Genomic DNA, 20,162 nt, shown 5'->3' with positions numbered 1-20,162 from the left:
AGAGAGGGAGAGAGAGAGATAGAGGGAGAGAAAGAGGGGGAGAGATAGAGGGAGAGAGAGAGAGGAAGAGGGTGAGGTGGAGAGAGAGAGAGAGGGAGAGAGAGATAGAGGGAGAGAGAGAGAGGAAGAGGGGGAGAGATAGAGGGAGGGAGAGAGAGAGAGAGAGAGAGAGAGAGAGAGAGGAAGAGGGTGAGGTGGAGAGGGAGGGAGACCCCCTTCCAGCTAAGTTAGGTGTGCTATGGGGTCAATAGAAAACACAAACAAAACACCAGAGAGAGACGTTTGGCTTATTTATTGGCTAAGAAGGAAGGAAGGGGCTGTGGCTGTGATTTCTATGAAGTGTTGCCTTTGTCTTTTGTTATTAAAAAGAGGTTCCCAGGCTGGCACCCCAAGCCTTGCACCCACGTCTGACCCGTTCCTGGCAGTTACCATTAAACACAACTGCATTTATGATGCCTTTGAAAATATTGTCAAAAATAAAATCAGTGTGCTGGCATTGCATTAATCTTTGGTGTCTGCCACACATTTAATGCTGCTGGAGGAAACTCCAATTCTTGGTGACCCTGAAATGGGACAAGCAGCTTCTGAAATGGATGGGCATCATTACTTTAAGATAACATTCTGAGGGGCAGAATATTACTGGGCACTGGGAGCAATGGGCACAACACAGGAGTCGAGACTGGACAAGACCCCAATTTATCACTGAGCACGCACACACTCACGTACACCCACACACAAAAACACACACACTCATACATACATACATACACACACCCACTCACACTCATACATACATACACACACACACACTCACACTTATACACACACTCTCATACACACACAGCGCCAGTTTGAAATGAGCAATACACCACAGGGAGTTGTGAGAGTCATGCAGCTGAAGCACAAGCCCTGAGACGCTTTAAGAGGCGTCTGGATGACCACATTGGGTCAGCTTGGCTATCAGCTCTACGTACAAATGAGCTCGACGCACTGAATGGTCTCCTCTCACCTTTCTTATGTTCCTACATTCTAATGTTCAAATTCTGCATGCTTGGATTTGAGGAGATTGGAGGAAACTGGACTACCGAGAGGAAAGCCTCACAAGCCCACTAAGAGCACACAAACTCCACATGGGCCAGAACAGCATTTATGAGATGGCAGTGTCAGCCACAGTGCCACCATGCAATACATTTAGTTTCATTTTTTTCACACAATGACACTGTCCATTTACACACACCCTACCCCTACCCCCAAAAAATGAGAAGGCACATGTAACTACTGAAGGAATGTTAGCTGATAACAAACTATAATCAAACCCCTCAAAAGGCACTGCAGAAAAAAAGAAAAATGTTAAAACCGAGCTTTAACAGAATTAAGCCACCATGACGCCGCTCCCAATTCTTCATCCTGCCCCTCCCCCACTGGAATGTGCGCCTCTATTCCCAGTAGGAGATTTGCTTTGCATGCAATTGTAAAAATAAGGTGTTGAGATGATCTCTCGCATTCCAGCGGCAAATGAGCCACTCCTCGTCAATTTTATGTGCTGCTCCACCACCAGCAAAGCTCAGGCAAATGTCATTTGGAGGCTTAGTGACAGCGTTAAACCGACTGAAATGAAATCAACTTTCATAGATATGTAAGGCACTAGATAGATAGATAGATAGATAGATAGATAGATAGATAGATAGATAGATAGATAGATAGATAGATAGATAGATAGATAGATAGATAGAAAGGCACTATAGAATAGATAGATAGATAGATAGATAGATAGATAGATAGATAGATAGATAGATAGATAGATAGATAGATAGATAGATATGAAAGGCACTATAGAATAGATAGATAGATAGATAGATAGATAGATAGATAGATAGATAGATAGATAGATAGATAGATAGATAGATAGATAGATAGATAGATAGATAGATAGATAGATAGATAGATATGAAAGGCCAAATAGATAGATAGATAGATAGATAGATAGATAGATAGATAGATAGATAGATAGATAGATAGATAGATAGATAGATAGATAGATAATTATGTCCATCACCAAATCAAAATTAAAATATTTGAATAGAGGAATACAATCAGTTCAGTGATTATGCAGAAATACGCCCACAAGCTTCATTTCATGAATCAATCCAGTAAATAGCAATATGCAGCAGCTGAGGCAGCTTGACTTTGTGAAGTTTCTTCTGTAAACTCCATTTGAAATCCCAGACGTGAGTCTCCGTTTTCACCTTTCTTCCACTCTACCCTGCTGTTTAAGCATCACTGCTTTAGAGGACTCCCTTACTCTATAACAGTATCGCCATGACTCTTAGGTGCTCCCGAGTAGAACGTTCTGGTGCCAGAGGTACCCCAGAGTTTGGCATGAAAGGTGCCGCTATGTCCTCCTCGGGTGAGTCAGAGCCGAGAGAGAAGGTGGCGAAAGCCCACCCTTGAGAAGTGGATGAAGAGAGCAGGATAAGAAGAGATACTGCATTGAGTATTGTGGGAGGAATCATGTTGAAAATGTCTTTGTCCAATGAAACCAGTCATTTGAACCCGGGACTGTTGCTGTGTTGTTGTGAGTTTTGAGGGTTCTGCTGCGCTCCCTACAGGCTAAAACAGATATGTGGAATGGAGGGTTGTGCCCTGTCATGGACTGGCATCCTTCTGTATGCCCGTTGCCTCAACCACAGACACAGAGTCCCTGTGACTGTAGACAGGATTGTGCGGATGACGAGATTGATGTAGAACTTTTAGAACTTTACAAAGCTGCAAATCAATTAAATGTGCTGCTCAATACGCGATGAGGAGTTTCCATCCATCCATCCATTTTCCAACCAGCTGAAGCCAAACACAGGGTCACGGGGGTCTGCTGGAGCCAATCCCAGCCAACACAGGGCACAAGGCAGGAACCAATCCCGGGCAGGGTGCCAACCCACCGCAGGACACACACAAACACACCCACACACCAAGCACACACTAGGGCCAATTTAGAATCGCCAGTCCACCTAACCTGCATGTCTTTGGACTGTGGGAGGAAACCGGAGCACCCGGAGGAAACCCACACAGACACGGGGAGAACATGCAAACTGATGAGGAGTTTCTTCTTTACTAAATATTTAATTTTGTGTTCTATTCAGCCTCCCCCCACCTCGACGGGGGTCTCCGATTCCCTGCTCTGCCTGTGTTGCTCGAATGCTCCAGCTGCAGGGAGCCAATGCTCTGGGCTTTCAGGAGACGAGCCCTGTTATGCAAATGGGGACGTGATTAGCCAAATGTATCACTGCCAACTGCTTGATTTTGTGAATTCTGCAGGCCTAATATAAACATTTTCTTTAATATTTAATTTGCTTAGCCAGCACAGTGAGTGAGACAATGCCGTGCAGCTTTGACCTTTTGTGTGAGAAGGTCAGCAGTTCACATCTGGACATTGCTAGTCAGGTTAGAATCAAACATCACAAGTGCTGAGCACTGAAATGTGCAAGGAAACACAAGGCTTTGTTAATTCGCTTTATCTTTTAAACTTGTACTTGTTCAGTGATATTTAACAAAAAGACCTGCACTGGAATACATTCAAAAATTAGCACTTCTTCAGTTTTTCTATTTGCTGCAATATTCTGTCTTAAACATTTTGCAGCAAATGAAAAAGGTTCAGTGCCACTACGCATATGGATCCAATTTTGCCCTGAAATCTTTGACTCGCATTTGAAGATGGGATGGTGATCAGTAAAGGCGTATAAAATATTATCCAAGTATCTGATCCAATAAAATGACATCAAATAAAAAGTTAAGAGAATCAGTTATATTTGGGTTTAAAGGTACAAAATTCTACCCTACTTGGCACACACACACACACACACACACAAATGTGTATATGCTGAAAAGTAACCAAAATACACATATCGACATTGGGAAGAGTCAAAGCATGTGCGGCCTTCAAGGATGGTGGCTGTGACCTTCCAGACTACAGGAGCGTCTCTTGTGGCAAATCATCAGAGACTTGAAGGTTTTCTTTCGTTAAGGATTTCAGGTTCCCGATTAAAGTTTTCTTAACTATGCTTTTTGTTTCCCAAATACAGTATATAACAAAACTAGCTGTACTCCGTGCCTGCGCCCACATAGTAATGAAACAGGACAAACTTTAAAAATCAATAGACGTTGGCACTGTATCTGATCGTGTTCAGCTCTGACGGGAGAGCCGTCATATCTTATGGCCGTGATATCTCTGGCAATCAGCAGCTACCCTCTAAAACACGCGTAGCTCTGATCTCTCTCTCAAAATCGTCAAACGTTACTCCTTAATAATCTCTAGATGATAATGTCTGCTGAACAAACAGGTATCGCTAGCTAAGCAGAGACAAGGTGCACTCCAACACGTGGCGAGACGTAGACTAACTCGAACAGAGGCTGGCGAGTGAATGAGGAAGGCCCCGCCCCCCTGCTCTCGGCCTCTCTGCTGGATTTGCATAAAAACATCGGTACCGCAAGCGGACTATGGTACTTGGCACGATGAGAGAAGTCGCAAAATCAGCCGGAAAATTCAAGCAAATTATAGAAAGCAACCCGATCTAAATCTGATAAGTAGTTCTCTCGTGAAAAGCGGACAGATATACAAACGGGTCTAAAAAAACTATACGAAATTTCATGCTTGGACCACGAAATTTTTAAAACCGTTTCTTAGCGAGCACCTATGGGCCAAGGGTAACTACATTCCAAATTTCAAGTCCCAAGTCCTCATGGTTGGGGAGATTTCGTGACGAGTGAGTCAGTGGTATTTGGCTTTTATATATAGAGATTGTGACCTTTGGGGGACATTGCAGCTCCCCAAACCACAAACACAACCTCACCAACATATAGATTTTATTATTCATAAATACCTCTCACAGGTTTCTCCAAAGGTTATCCTTCACGCCCTCATTCTCTTTCCATATTTCTAAATATATTTATATAAACTGTATATATATATATATATATATACTGTATATAGGGTAGCGCTGCTGCCTCGCAGTTAGGAGACCCGGGTTCGCTTCCCTGGTTCTCCCTGCGTGGAGTTTGCATGTTCTCCCTGTGTCTGTGTGGGTTTCCTCCCACAGTCCAAAGACATGCAGGTTAGGTGCATTGGCGATTCTAAATTGTTCAGTGTGTGTGCTTGGTGTGTGTGTGTGCGCCCTGCCCGGGGTTTGTTTCCTGCCTTGTTCCCTGTGTTGGCTGGGATTAGCTCCAGCAGACCCCCATGACCCTGTAGTTGGGATATAGCGGGTTGGAAAATGGATGGATGGATGGATATATATATATATATATATATAGATGTTAGCAGACTTGCTGGCCAACCACAAGCGTTACCTGGTAGGTAACCACCCATACAATCAGACTGTGACACAGACTACGAATGCCGTGAATGTAATTACCCCGATCTACATGCTGTCAAATAAACGAACCACACACTGTGGCGCAACGTTAGGGGCATCGCCTCTGGCTCCGAGGTTCGATTCCCGAGAGGGAGTGCATTAGAGTGTGTACGCCTGATGAGCCCAGAATTAGGGCAAAACACGTGTCGCGTACTCTTTGCATTATTTGACAGTAAACTATTTTCAACCATTCTATGATCTGCTTCTCACAACTGAAGGCACCGTGGCGGATGTTAGCAGACTTGCTGGCCAACCACAACCGTTACCTGGTAGGTAACCACCCATACAATCAGATTGTGACACAGACTACGAATGCCGTGAATATATATATATAAACACACACACATATATATGTATATTATATATTTATTTACTGTAGTATATATGTGATGCATGCTCCTCAGGGCTCCTCTAAGGTGTGTTGTACCACCCTAGGTCAAGACAGGACACTAGCACTAATCATGTCTTCTTCTACTCCTTCCACAGCACCAAGGAGATGCCCAGTGAGGGCACCTGACGCCACCCTTTCTGGTCTCTCAGCTATAAGTCACGGGGTCAATGGAAGGAGGCATCACTCTGTGAGCAGAGCACAGGACAAGATGGAGCTCCTGAGCGGCTGACTGAACCAGAAAGACAACAGGGAAACTGAAACCCACTTGGGCGATTATTATTTATGTTTTCTCTCACTGCCTCCACGTCACTGAGTGCTTATACTTTTCTTTTTCATGTGTTTCAGTAAACAGGGACAACTGGGTTGGAGCGCCGACAATTACCAATTGGGGCCTGTGATTCCTCACTCGACCATTATGTATAACTTTGGTGAAGCACCAAAGCCCTCTCAGCTGAATGTCATCACAGACTCACAAACGTACGTATACATAGAAATGAATGCACTGTGCCGATACTGGAGACGGCCTGTACATGTGCACAAGTATACCATCAATAAATCTACACACCCTGTCCACATACACACTCGTATATACAGTATATCTAGCTAGACACTTGCCATTACATCCAATATCGATAATTGAAATAAACGAGGAGCGAACCTGAAACTGGGTCCATAACAGCGGCAGGGCATTTATTTCGTCAGATGATGTTAAATTAAACAAAACAAATGAAAGGGCATCTGACACAGGGGGCTCTTTCACAAGGTTCAGCTCTCTGAAAATAGCTCTACCTCATTGTGTTCCGAGCTTTAATGGCATGCAACACATTTCCTGATATTATGCAAGGCCCCCAGTCTGCTCCATTTCCCCAATAAAGCCACCCTCGGTTGACACAAAGGACACCTTTCTGTGGGAAATGTATAGATTATCCTGTTCAATGCTCAATAAAGCTGAAAATTGATTACATTTTGCCAGGCAAACATAATTCCAGGATGTTGCTTTCCTCTCTAATGTGAGGCCTGCCCTCCCAAGCTGTTTTCACAGAGCCATTGAGCAATTATAAAACAAACAGCAGATCCATGTTAAGAAAGCATCTGGAGGAGCTCTGCTCCGGTGGTATCGAAATCTCGCTCATTAAATAACAAGGAAAAGCTTTCTGGAGGAAATGGATGTACTGATACCACACAAGTCATCCAGGGGTTTTAACCTTTAAAAAACATGGAAAACCTAAAGTAGCAACATTGTTCAATTTACTACATCTCAGAAAGTGGCTGGTGCTACTGTACATTAAATGGCACGCGTTACCCACGTGAAGCCCTGACAGGTATAAAAAAAGCAAACAGCGCCAGCAACATACAAGTCGCACTTTGTGAACGGAGGAATGCAATCATGGCCTGGAAATGGCTTAAAAATACAGTCGTCTCTCAAATGTGAAACACTGGAAGGTTTTACGAATATTTGTAACTCCGTAGGAAAGGAAGCGACACTTTCAGACACATTGGTAATTGTTATCCGCTGGTTTTCCTCCAAGCTGAGGTAGAAGTTGATATTCACCTCCCTGTCTAAATGTAGTTTATCATTTAAACATATATAAAGTATACAATGGGGGGGGGGGTCCTATGGGCACTCTGGTGACACACAGGAAACCATTTGTTGTCTTACCTCTTTTATATAAACATTCAGTGGATTCAGAAAGTATGCTGACCCCTTCACTTTTACATGTTGTGTTATGTTAAAGCCTTGTGCTAAAATCATTTAAATTCATTTTTCCCCCACCTCAAACAACACTCAATACCTCAGAGTGATACAGCAAAACCAGGATTTAAAACATTTCTTTACAAATTTATTAAAATTAATAAAAAATAAATCAGGAGTAGTCTCCCCTAGACTTGTTCGTATACTCAGATATGGGGATGGATATTTAAGGAGTAAACCACAAGACAATAATTATATTTGTATATAATGTACATTGAAGAACCATCAACAGCAAATCAAATCAAATGAATAAAAATATTAAACAATAATTATAAAACTAAAGTTGAATAAATCGGACTCCGCAGCTGCATGAATAAAAGGTAAAGTACCACTTCCGGTTAATGGAAAAAGCCCAAAAGTCGATAGAAATCTACGTTTTGTACCTAATAAATTTATTTACTTATTACTTATTTTAAAATTTTTTACATGCAAGTATTAGATAGATAGATAGATAGATAGATAGATAGATAGATAGATAGATAGATAGATAGATAGATAGATAGATAGATAGATAGATAGATAGATAGATAGATAGATACTTTATTAATCCCAAGGGGAAATTCACATACTGTAGTATCAGTATGCTGCTGCTGGAGTATGTGAATTTCCCCTTGGGATTAATAAAGTATCTATCTATCTATCTATCTATCTATCTATCTATCTATCTATCTATCTATCTATCTATCTATCTATCTATCTATCTGTCTGTCTGTCTGTCTGTCTGTCTGTCTGTCTGTCTGTCTGTCTGTCTAATATTTGTATGTAAAATTTGGTGGACCTAAGTGAAAGCGTACTGAAGTTAACGTGTTTACAGACACACACACACACACACACACACACACGCAAACAGATGTAATTCCAAAAATCGGATGTCTAAAACATCAAGATTCATCAAAATCTCGAAATTGAATTTTTGGGTGATTACAATACATTTCCTGTACTTCGTATACAAGAAAGTCAATGAGGTCTAAAACATTGAGATTCATCAAAATTTCAATATCGAATTTTTAGACGATTTCAATACTTTCCCTGTACTTCATAAACGAGAAAGTCAGGAAGGTCTAAAAATCGAGATTCCTCAAAATCTTGACATCGAATTTTTGGATGATTACAATACTTTCCCTGTACTTCATAAATGAGAAAGTCAGGGAGGTCTACGAGAAAGTAAAAATAAATAAGCGAAACAGATAGTAATAAATAAATAAATAACAGTAAAATCATGAATGAAAAACAACATTAGTGACAAGTGAAACAAATGTACTGCATAAAAATTCGCTAATGGGGCAGATCTAAGGCTGGGGGTCGGGAGGACAGCAGCACAGAGTTCAGAGTCCGGACAGCCAAGGGGTAGAAGCTGTTGCAGAATGTGGAAGATCTGGCCCAGATGATGCAGTACCTTCAGCCTGATGGAAGTGGGACAAAGAGACCGCTTGACAGGTAGGTTAGGGTTAGGGTTACAATGCTTTACAAACATGTCTCCACTTGACTTTCTTGTATACTCAGATATGGGGATGGATATTTGAGGAGTAAACCGCAAGACAATGATAATATTTTTATATTATGTACATTAAAGAACCAGCAACAACAAATCAAATCAAATTAATAATATTTTGAACAATTATTATAATAGTAAAGTTGAATAAATCGGACTCTGCAGCTGTATGAATAAAAGGTAAAGTACCACTTCCAGTTAACGGAAATAGCCCAAAAGTCAAGAGAAATCTACATTTTGTACCTAATACTAGAATGCAAAATGTGGTTGACCTAAGTGAAATCGTACTCAAGTTATCGTGTTTACATACACACCCACACAAACAGACAGACATAGAGACATATTTTGGACTCTGGGAGGTCTAAAACGATGAGATTCATCAAAATCTCGAAACAGAACTTTTTGACGATTCCAATACTTTCCCTATACTTTCTATACGATTAAGTCAGGGAGGTCTAAAACATCAAGATTCATCAAAATCTCCACATCTAATTTTTGAACGATTACTATTATTGCCCAATACTTCATAATACAAGAAAGTAAAAAGCTAAATATAACATTGACACAAGTTTTCAGATCCTTAACTCAGTAGCGATTCCAGCCTGGCATCTTCTTGGGTCTGACGCGGCAAGCTCCACACACCTTGATTTGAGGATTTTCTGCCATTCATCTTTGCAGATCCCCTCAAGTTCTGTCAAATTGGATGGAGACCATCAATGGACAGAGATGTTCAATTGGGTGTAAGGCCTGGTTCTCTCTGGGCCACTCAAGGATACCCCCAGAGTTGTCCCTAAGCCACTCCTTTGTGTTTAGGTCCATTGTCCTGTTGACAGTTAAACCATTGGCCCATTGTGAGGTCCGGAGTACTCCAAAGCAGATTCTCCTTGAGGAGATCTCCATCCTTTGCTCCATTCAGCTTACCCTCAACCCTGTCTGGTCTCCAAGTCATCAGCCCCACAGCATGATGCTGCCACCGTCATGCATCGGAATGGTATTGTACAGGTGACTAGCCTGGTGTCTGGTTTCCTCTATATAGGACATTAATCTTAGTTTCATCAGACCTCTCACAGCCTGAGAGTTCTTTAGATTTCACTTTGCAAACTCCAAGCAGGCTTCCATGTGTCTTTTACAAGGGAGAATCTACTGTCTGCCCACTGTTCCATAAAGCCCAAATTGGTGGAGTGTAGCAGTGATTGATGGTTGCGCTTCTGGAAGTTTCACTCATCTCCACAAAGGTTCCTTGGAGCTCAGCCAGAGTGACCATTGGGTTCTTGGTCAACTCACAACCATTATCCTTCAATTGGCCCTGCTGGCCAGCTCTAGGAATAGTCGTGCTTGTTCCAAACAGAGGTCACAGTGCTCTTGAGAACCTTCAGTGCAGCAGAAATGTTTTTGTGTCCTTCCCCAGATCTGGGCCTAGACACCATCCTGTCTCTAAGCTCTGCAGGCAATTCCTTGGTCCTCAAGGTTTTGGTTTTTGCTCTGATAAACACTGGCAACTGTGGGACTTTCTACAGAAAGGTGTGCGTCTCTCCTAATCATGTTCAAGGAATTGAATTGACCACAGGTGGACTCCACTACACCTGAGCCACACTTCAAGTGTCAGAGCTAAGGGTCTGAATACTTGTGTCAGTGGGATATTGTAGGTTTTAGGTATACTCAGATATGTTAATACTTCTATGAATGACAGATTTCAGTTGAGTGTCTGGTGTTGTGCAAAAAGTCCATTAGCACTGGGGACTGATGAACACACCAAGAGAAGAGGTTCACTTGTCTGCCAAAAACATTGGCTGTTTCACTCAGATGTCTTGAAAAAAGCGTATAAGCAACTGAGAAAAACTGTTAATACAGTAGTGATTACGTCTCAATGCCATCACACATTGGCAGTAAAGGAAACTAAATTCAATCAACAATAATCACGATCAGCATACGACTTGCACACTTAGTCGCTTAAAAAGAGAACAATTAAAGTAAAGAACCACAAGATGATCACCTCAGGCACACACCGTTACTGAAACAGCTTGTTTAGTGGAGGCTTCTCTCTTCAGCCACCTGATCCCTGCAGATAATCCCAAGCACAAATGTCCTACCATTAAGAAGCCGACTTCATGTGAAAAAGCACTCACCTCGTTTCTGCATAAAACTGAAAAGATCATCCAGAAATTCTTTCCTCTTCGGATCATCATCTAATTCATATAACTGCAATAAATAAAAGAAAAAGACAGGGAAAAATTATTAGCCACAGAAGATGACCTTTGATTATTGATAGGTGTTTCCAGGCTACTTTCCAAATACAGTAAATGTGAAATATATACAGAATGAAAAATGATACAGAAAATACAACTGTATATGGTAGTTTTGCTTCATCTATCTATCTATCTATCTATCTATCTATCTATCTATCTATCTATCTATCTATCTATCTATCTATCTATCTATCTATCTTGTAGCTGTGCCACCCATCTAAGACAGGTTGAAATCTAAATAACCAACATACACCTTAGCTTTAATGTTTTCAGTGCACCATCTATTGGAATGTATTTTGCATTGCATCGCATTTGTCATTCCAACAGATGGTGCATGATAGTTTAGGTAATAAAGTGTAGTATGACAAATGTGTGTGATGCGTCATGTTTTTGCATGACAAATGCAATGCATATGTCTCTCTTAAATGTCATTTGGTATGGTATTTGTGAAAGCAATGTTGATGTTTGCGATGCACCATCTGTTAAATTGACAAATGCTGTGCATTTTATTTCTACAAATGTCTGTGATGCACCATCTATTGGAATGACAGAGACATAGCAACCGGTCAAACACACAGACCTATTATATAGTGCCTTCCTATCTATCTATCTATCTATCTATCTATCTATCTATCTATCTATCTATCTATCTATCTATCTATCTATCTATTATATAGTGCCTTTCATATCTATCTATCTATCTATCTATCTATCTATCTATCTATCTATCTATCTATCTATCTATCTATCTATCTATCTATCTATCTATCTATCTAAAGAGTGAGCACTGCATTTTGGGTTAAAATGATCCCAATATCCACTTAAGATCCATATCGCCCAGCCCTAGGGTGAGCCTGTGGCATTACTTCATGCTGCACGAGAAAGCGTCACTTTGTGCTGAGCGGGCCGCACTAATTCTATTTAATGAGAAGGCATGTTTACTGTCACTTGTGCCATTTCAGAAATGGGGATAAATAATTAAGCAGTCAACTCCGGCAGATTCAATTAGGTTTCAAGGGCAAAGTGGAGTCATTTCAGACATTTCACCTACAGTATGTATAATAAATATGTAATGGCAGAATGGGCAGGGCACGAACCATTTCCACATCAACATTTACTTTTTAATTTACACAAAGAACTTTCTCCCAGAATTTAGGGCCGTGTTTGTCTTTGCTCCTTTAAATGTCCTCCAACAGTCTCAAATAACAGAGTGGTAAAGGCACGCAGTCAAGTTTGAAAATTATGAATCTCCAATATTGTTGACCGCACATTTTTATCTTTACCATAAAAACAAACAGCTCTCTCCCTGCCACAGCTGCCTGGCCTTTGACGGGTCGTCATTAATCTTTTTGCTCCAGACAATATGAAATGCCATTCCTTGATTTAAGTCATTATGTGAAATAAACTTAAGGGTCTGAGACGGTGATGTAGTACAGAAGCACTAAAAGATCCAAAGAGTTCCTTCTTTCCAAACATGAGGCATCCGAAACAATAAATTGCTTTTCAAACACTTGTCTTGGAGTTGCTTACAGTTGTTGGTCTTACGTATATTAAAATCGGTGGGCTCACTTCCTATTACCAACTCTCGGAGAGAACCGAAGTGTGTTACTTAACCTGCCAGCAGTCAGATTATTGATCGTTTTTTCTTGACCTTTTTGGTCCCGTGACCCACTTTTTCTCATGTAAGGGCCTTGCTTAAGGGCCTAATGGAGTGGAATCACTTTCTAGGAACTTACGGGATTCAAACCGGCAGCCTTTCCGATTGCCACTGCAGATACTGAGCCTCACGGCCACCACTCCACCCAATATTAAGGCACTTTATAAAATATTCAGTAGATGGTGTGTTTTTATGGAAAGCTGCTACAAAAACAATAGAGGGACAATAAAAAAATAAAGAGTAGCCATACTGTACGGCCCCTTGCATTAGACTGTAAGCTACAAAGCTGCTGGTTCGGCCTCTTCTAGTGACCCCCCGAGTAATTCACTTATAAAACTATAAACTTTATCATAAAAATTGTCCATGGAAGGCTTAATTTTGGAGTGGCACTTGTATACAAACTACAGCGGCCATTACTGTACCATAGATTCTTAAATATGAGCATTTGAACTGTCAGTCCGGCTGCCATCACCGAAGTGACCCAATGGGTCTAAAGCAGTGTTTCCCAAACTCGGTCCTGGGGACCCCCTGTGGCTGCAGGTTTTTGATCCAACCAGCTTCTGTTTTTAATTGAACTCCTGGGCTAATTAAGTGAACTGATATTTCCCAAGTTCTGTGTTTAAGGAACAATATAGAAATTAGAAAACTAAGTCCATCCATCCATCCATTTTCCAACCCGCTGAATCCGAACACAGGGTCACGGGGGTCTGCTGGAGCCAATCCCAGCCAACACAGGGCACAAGGCAGGAACCAATCAGGGTGCCAACCCACCGCAGGACAAAACTAAGTCTGCTAAAAAAAAAAAAAATATTAAAATGTACCAAACAGTGTTATAGGAATAATGAATTTTTTTTCTTTTTAACAGTATTTGTATATTGATTTTCATTCTGCTTTTCAAGGTGTTCTAATTGTTTAATTAATCCATTATTTACTAATTAGTGGGTCTGACTCTAAAGTAGTTTCAGCCTTTGATTATTCAGTGGTGTTTGCCTGGGTGTCTGATCTGCTTGTTTTAAATTGTCATTATTAAGATACAACGAAGGGGAAAAACTGCACAGAGAAAGGGCAAAGTATAATGAAATCAACAAAAGAGAGTTAAAATCTATAACAAAAGCAGAAATATTTATAAATGTAAAAATCATGCTGCTATGCTTTTCTGAATGTCGAGTCAAAGAAAAAAAATACCAGCTAATTAAATGAGCTCAGCGTTATTAGGTGTTATCACTGATTAGGAATGTGGTTGGAACAAAAACCTGCAGCCACAGGGGGTCCCCAGGACCGAGTTTGGGAAACACTGGTCTATACTCTTATTTTGGGATGGCCATCTCATCCCAGACAGTTTCCAGCTTTACATCCTGTCCCTGCTGGAAGAGGCTGTGGCTCCTAGTGACCCTGATCAGAAAAGAACAAATATTAAAGTGGATAAGCATGCCATCCTATCAGACTGACCAGAAGCCATGGCTAACCCCTGGTGACAGCCTGAGGAATCTGAGAACACAGCAATGCAGGTACTGAAGTGTAGAAAGTACAAACGTCAGGTCATCTGGTAACACTTTAGTTTTTAGGTACTGCAAAAATGCATCTGTTTACTCAGATGCTGCTACGTAACAAGACCTTAACAAAGGCTTCGTCTGATCTTACTAACATTTATGAAGCGTCGGTAAAGCGGCCATTCACCTTTGTGCAGTGCGGCCTATTGACATGCTGGTGAAATTAATTGTGAATATGAACAAGTCACACGTCTTATACTCAAATATGTAAAATCAAGAGAAAGCCACCTGAGACCACTCCAAAATTTAGCAGGGGACATTGCAGAGATGAACTGATGCTTGGTCAGTGTTATTAAGCTCAAAACAAGTGTCTGTTACTGTCTTGTTATATAATAGGAAATGAGTAATAGTTGCATTTTTACAGTACCTAAATGAAAGTGTTACCGTTTATTCTCTTGACTGAAAAATCATTCAACGCGTTATTTCATTTCTGCTGAAAACAAAGCCACAGTAGAATTTCACAATTATACAGGGTGGCGCAGGGAAACGGGAAATTGACGTTCAATGCACGAATAAATACTTTGCAAAATACATTTAATGATGAAATGTACAGTATTGTACAGGATATGCAATTAGTGATGGTAATCAATATTCATTTTATGTCTTGAAGATAACATCATGAAGGTGTTGTCCATTTCTCCGTACACATCCTGACAGCCTATCATGGAAATTCTGCGTTGCTCCACATAACATGTCAAGAGGAACGCCAGTGGTTTCCTCTTCAATCCTCCTTTTCAGTTCAGCAATGGTTGGCTTTTAAGATGCCCCCAAAGAAAAAAAACCACAAACAGTGAGATCTGGGGACCTCGGAGGCCACGGAATGTCACCGTGCCGTGAAATGACGCGCCTTCCAAGCAACCGTCAAATAGCTGCCATCGATTGTTGGGCAGTACGCGAAGAGGCTCAACCTGGGGACTTCTTTTTTAAGGCTGAACCTGTTTCTTCGAAATTATGCCCCCGTGTTGCAATCGCATGAGCAGAAGGGACATGATCGTGACGTCCTAACTGGTAATGATGCCGAAACTCACTTTGCGCAGCAGTCACCATTCTTATAAAAGGCTTTCACAGCGAACGCTCACGGCGCACCACTCCACTGCTCCATTATAACTAATGGCAAGGGGTCCTAAACGAGGACGCATTGGTCCCAAACAACTGCTGACGCCCCAGGGTTGCCAACACCTAGATCCAAAATTTCCCTGTGCCACCCTGTAGATAATTAGAATTAGTTGGCAGTGTTCATTTGGTGGTGATACCTAAAGGGTGGGCAGGCGGTGCTTTTATAGACTGCGCTGCTCCGACAGTGGAATGATGGATGGGCCCCGCAAGCCTGTTTCTCAGCTCACTCACTCCTACTAAGGTTCACACTTTGCAGCACCTGTTCCACGCACCGTAGACACATCAAAGCAATGGACCCTCGGTGCTTTCATTTGTAGCAGTAGGAAAAAAAATTGGTCGTAATACACTGAGCTGATCTAAGCAATCGATTAATAATAGTGACAGTTCACAGCTGATACCCAGTGCCGCTGACATGCGGCATATTGCAGTTATATTTCTGGTAGACTTCATAAATCACTAGTTTCATGAGGGCAAAATAAATAAAGCCAACTGCGTCCACGTCGGGTCAGTGAGGCGCACGAAACCTGATGAATGTGTGTGTGGAGTCAGCCTGACTTTCTCAATTAACACTTGAGCACTGGTCTTAATGAAGATCGAGACACCTCTTTGGTCATTTATTCCAGCTTTGCTCAGTATGGCACAAACTGCATCCTACTCTGGTGGCATCACCCATCAGGCAAGAAGTGGCCATGGGATTATATGAGTAGATATGTATTTACATTTATATACAAAGTGCTTTAGGTAGACAGCGGGGAGCCAATCCAACCACCACCATCCACATTGATGATGTGACAGCAGCCATTCTTGTGCCATTAGCTAGTGAAGGGGCGAGTGAGTTAGAGCCTGGGGATGATTAAGGGGGCCAGAATGGACAAGACTGTCGAGGACAATTTAGCCAGGACATTGGGGCATCCCCTACTCTTTCTGAAGGGTGCCCACAGATCGTCAATGACCACAGAGAGTCAGGACCTCATCTGAAGGACTGCACCATTTGTTCATCACACTGCATTGGGGCACTGGGATCCACTCACAGACCACAAGGTAAGTGCCAACCTGATGGCCTCACCAACACCTCTTCCAGCAGCAACCCAAGCTTTTCCTAGATGGATTTTCATCCAAGTAGTGGCTGGGCACAAACAGGCATAGCCTGTTCCGAAGTGTAGGTGGCATGGATGCCAGTGTGGGAGGTGCACTGTGAGATGCCATGGTATTTTTGCTCTCTGCCCAGTGCTGCTACAGAATCAAGGGCTCATGTGTTGGAAAAGATGGGTATGAAAATGAAAAGGTAGATAGGAAGATAGAGATCTTTTGTCAATATGTCTGATGCATCTACCATGCTTCTCTCCGTCATTTAAAAATGAACAGAATGCCTGGTCACAGTCTGTATACTGTTGGCGTTGTTTGCAAGACCTTCAACTTGCTGGAGACCCCACAGGTGAACTGGATATGCTGGAAAACTCAAAAGAGAATCCATGGAGTGCGGCAAAGAAGGGAGACGAACAATTACGAGGGGCACAGCATGGGATTGTGTGCGACACAAGGGGCAGAGGGCAAAAGAAAGCTGTAAATGTGGATAAAACTCACTGTTATGTGATAAGTAAACCCTCTTTGCTTGGACTTGACTTGACGATGAAACCCTGCATGTGCACGAGTAGCGTAGAGTAAGCAACGTCTAGAATGGCATCAACATCGGGCGAGAGAGCGAAGCAAATTTCGCGTATTATTGCTGAATCAGACTCTGACTTATCAAACTCCGATTTTGATACAAGTAATCCGGATATCGAAAATGAAAGTCAGGTGCCTGCATCAGCTGATCGCAGTGCTGGACACGCTCGTGCAGCTGACACGCCAATGAAAATGTTCGCCCTGGGAGGACTACACAGACATCGATATGCAGGAGACGAGCTAGCAACTGGACTTCACCAAACGACTCGGCCTGCTGGTGGACACCACAGATATGGAGCCTCTCGACTACTTCAAGCCGTTGTTTTACCGGAAAGTGCCTTTCAGCTTATGAGTGATGTGACAAACACGTATGTAATAAGTATGTGAATATGCCTACTGTAGGGACTCCTGGAACATAAAACAGAGTGACATTTGTCATAAATACATATTTTATGTTGATTTATGCGTGAAACCATTGCTTTATGTGCTTTTTAGAAAAGAGCAGGCTGCATTAGAGGCTTGGCAGAGCCTCACCAGAGAAGACACCTCAGCACCTGCGGATGTCGATGACAAGCATTTTGGAAAAATATTCAACCCTGGAACAAAAAGAAGAAAAAATGATTAACTCTAAAAGAGTTAATGATGCAGAGCTCTGGTGGTCTGCAGCTGGAGTCTATTGACTTGGCAAGGCATGTGGGGTACAGTACATATGCTTTTATACATGCGATTCTATTTTCTTTTTCGGTGTACACCATTTTTTGCCTTTCAAGCATACAGTATGTAAAATTTTATTTTGGATTCGAAGCCAGGTTTTATTACACACGAGCCCCCTGGACTGTCAATTGTATCCTGCATACGTGAGTGAACGTGTGAGAGCAGCCTGCAATGGACTGACATTTGATGGCACTGCGGCTCCCCGTTACACAGGGTGCATGAAGTGGCTTCAGGAGATGGGTGGGGGGATTTCAAAACTTTATTTCCATCATAACTACTCAGTTTGTTAAAGTGAGGCTTATTGTCTGAGCAGGATGCTTTTTTACTCCAGGCAATGCTGAGTACCTTTGTTAGTTATTAATAAAACCAGCTTTCCTCTGTTAGCAGGCCATTTGCATTTTTATTGAATCAATAAAATCCATTTCCAGTGATTCTATCCTTGAGCTTAAAATGAAGAAAAACAAGCTGCAGCAGTGGTGGAATTCAGTAGAAGTAACTGATTAGCTTAACATCCATACGCGATTCCCTGCCATGAGAACGCAGGCTGCCGCATCTGTTTTCTCGATGACACAACCCAATTCTCATTTACAGCGCCAACACCGACAACCAGCATTAATATAAAGTACATGGCAAACGCTTACCTTCCTGAGATCTAAGGAAAAGGTCTGCAGAATGAATTGGGATCATCCTGAGTTTCATTCATTCTTTACAAACTGAAACGTCGGGTGCTGACACGACCTGGCAGCCGGCCATACGTGTTGTGCGGCGCACCGCAGGGGGAGAAAAACACTCAAGAAGAAGACCTACAGAGCAACCCTGAGACCGAGGCTCCCGGTGGAAAACATTTCTTTCAAACATATTCATTCCAGCATTCTGCTAGCGATGTTTAAAATGTGTGGAGACGTACATGCTGGAATCAAACAATGCAGAGAAAAAAACAAGACAGGGATCTGTTACAACCCGAAACCAACCCTCACTGTAACAGGAGGAAGGGAAACAGAAGGAACTGAGCAGATCACACAAACGGCCACCGTGGACCACCCTCAAAAAAGTGAAATGTCAAATGTTTCTCTGTGTAAAACAAGTTGCAATCATTTGCCTCTCCATTCGTCCAGATTTTTACAAACCCTTTAGGTCTTGATTTGTGAAATCAATGCAAGAAAAAGTGTGTGGCAGCTCTTCAGAAAATGTATAAGTCTGAAGAGACAACATGAAGTTCAAAAGCACGTTGGTGTAACTGCATTGAGGATACAAACTGAGTCATAGTCGACTATTCTATCCATTCATCGACTCATTCATTTTAATATTCAGTTTTTAAAAGCACTTAATTCAATACAGGAGGCGATACCCCTTCAACAGCGTTCACAGATATCACTGCAGGTCTCAGCATTATTACAGTTGGTGGTATTCCATAATGTTATAAAGAGGATTTAACGTTTCAATATTGACTTAAAATTGTGACAAATCGTGAAGTGGTATTGGTGTCAAAGCCTAAAATTACACAAGCCACATCATAAAACAGACTTGAATAAATGGCCACCATCAAAAAACAGTAAAAGTTACTAATGCCATCAACAGTTGTTCTCTTCGTATTATATTCTGAACACCGTGTGCCCGAACAATCATATTTCATTCTGTTTCAACTTGGCTTATCGCTTACTGCAGTTTGTAATGATATGCTGGTTTACAGTAGCATTGGGCTTCTCGAAACTGTAAGAGTCTGCCGTGCCATCTGTTCACTTCATAGTTATTGTCACATGGACACACCTTTGACTGACACGGAGCAGGCCGCCATTCTCCTGAATCTCACTCCGTTGGTTATGTATAAAATACAAAATTATACGTGGGATAAGTGATGGGGGCGGCACAGTGGCGCTGTGGTAGCGATGCTGCCTTTCGCAGTTAGGAGGCCCGGGTTCCCTTCCCGGGTCCTCCCTGCGTGGAGTTTGCATGTTCTCCCCGTGTCTGCGTGGGTTTCCTCCCACAGTCCAAAGACATGCAGGTTAGGGGGATTGGCGATTCTAAATTGGCCCTTGTGTGTGCTTGGTGTGTGTCCTGCGGTGGGTTGGCACCCTGCCTGGGATTGGTTCCTGTCTTGTGCCCTGTGTTGGCTGGGATTGGCTCCAGCAGACCCCCGTGACCCTGTGTTCGGATTCAGCGGGTTGGAAAATGG

The 20,162-nt window shown here is 42.1% G+C and overlaps 1 protein-coding gene across 1 annotated transcript in view; it reads right to left on the bottom strand.

The window, feature by feature from the left end:
- arid3c (AT rich interactive domain 3C (BRIGHT-like)) overlaps positions 1-20,162 on the bottom strand; it is a 432,268-nt gene that overhangs the window by 121,214 nt on the left and 290,892 nt on the right. The window contains exon 3 of the mRNA XM_051930043.1: positions 11,168-11,240. Coding sequence (XP_051786003.1) covers positions 11,168-11,240 — 73 coding nt within the window. The remainder of the gene's footprint in view (positions 1-11,167; positions 11,241-20,162) is intronic.

This window comes from Erpetoichthys calabaricus, chromosome 7 (assembly GCF_900747795.2).
Source record: "Erpetoichthys calabaricus chromosome 7, fErpCal1.3, whole genome shotgun sequence".
Lineage (NCBI taxonomy): Eukaryota > Metazoa > Chordata > Cladistia > Polypteriformes > Polypteridae > Erpetoichthys > Erpetoichthys calabaricus.
The sequence above is the reverse complement of the archived record's forward strand: the minus strand, read 5'-3'. Positions and strand labels throughout refer to the sequence as shown.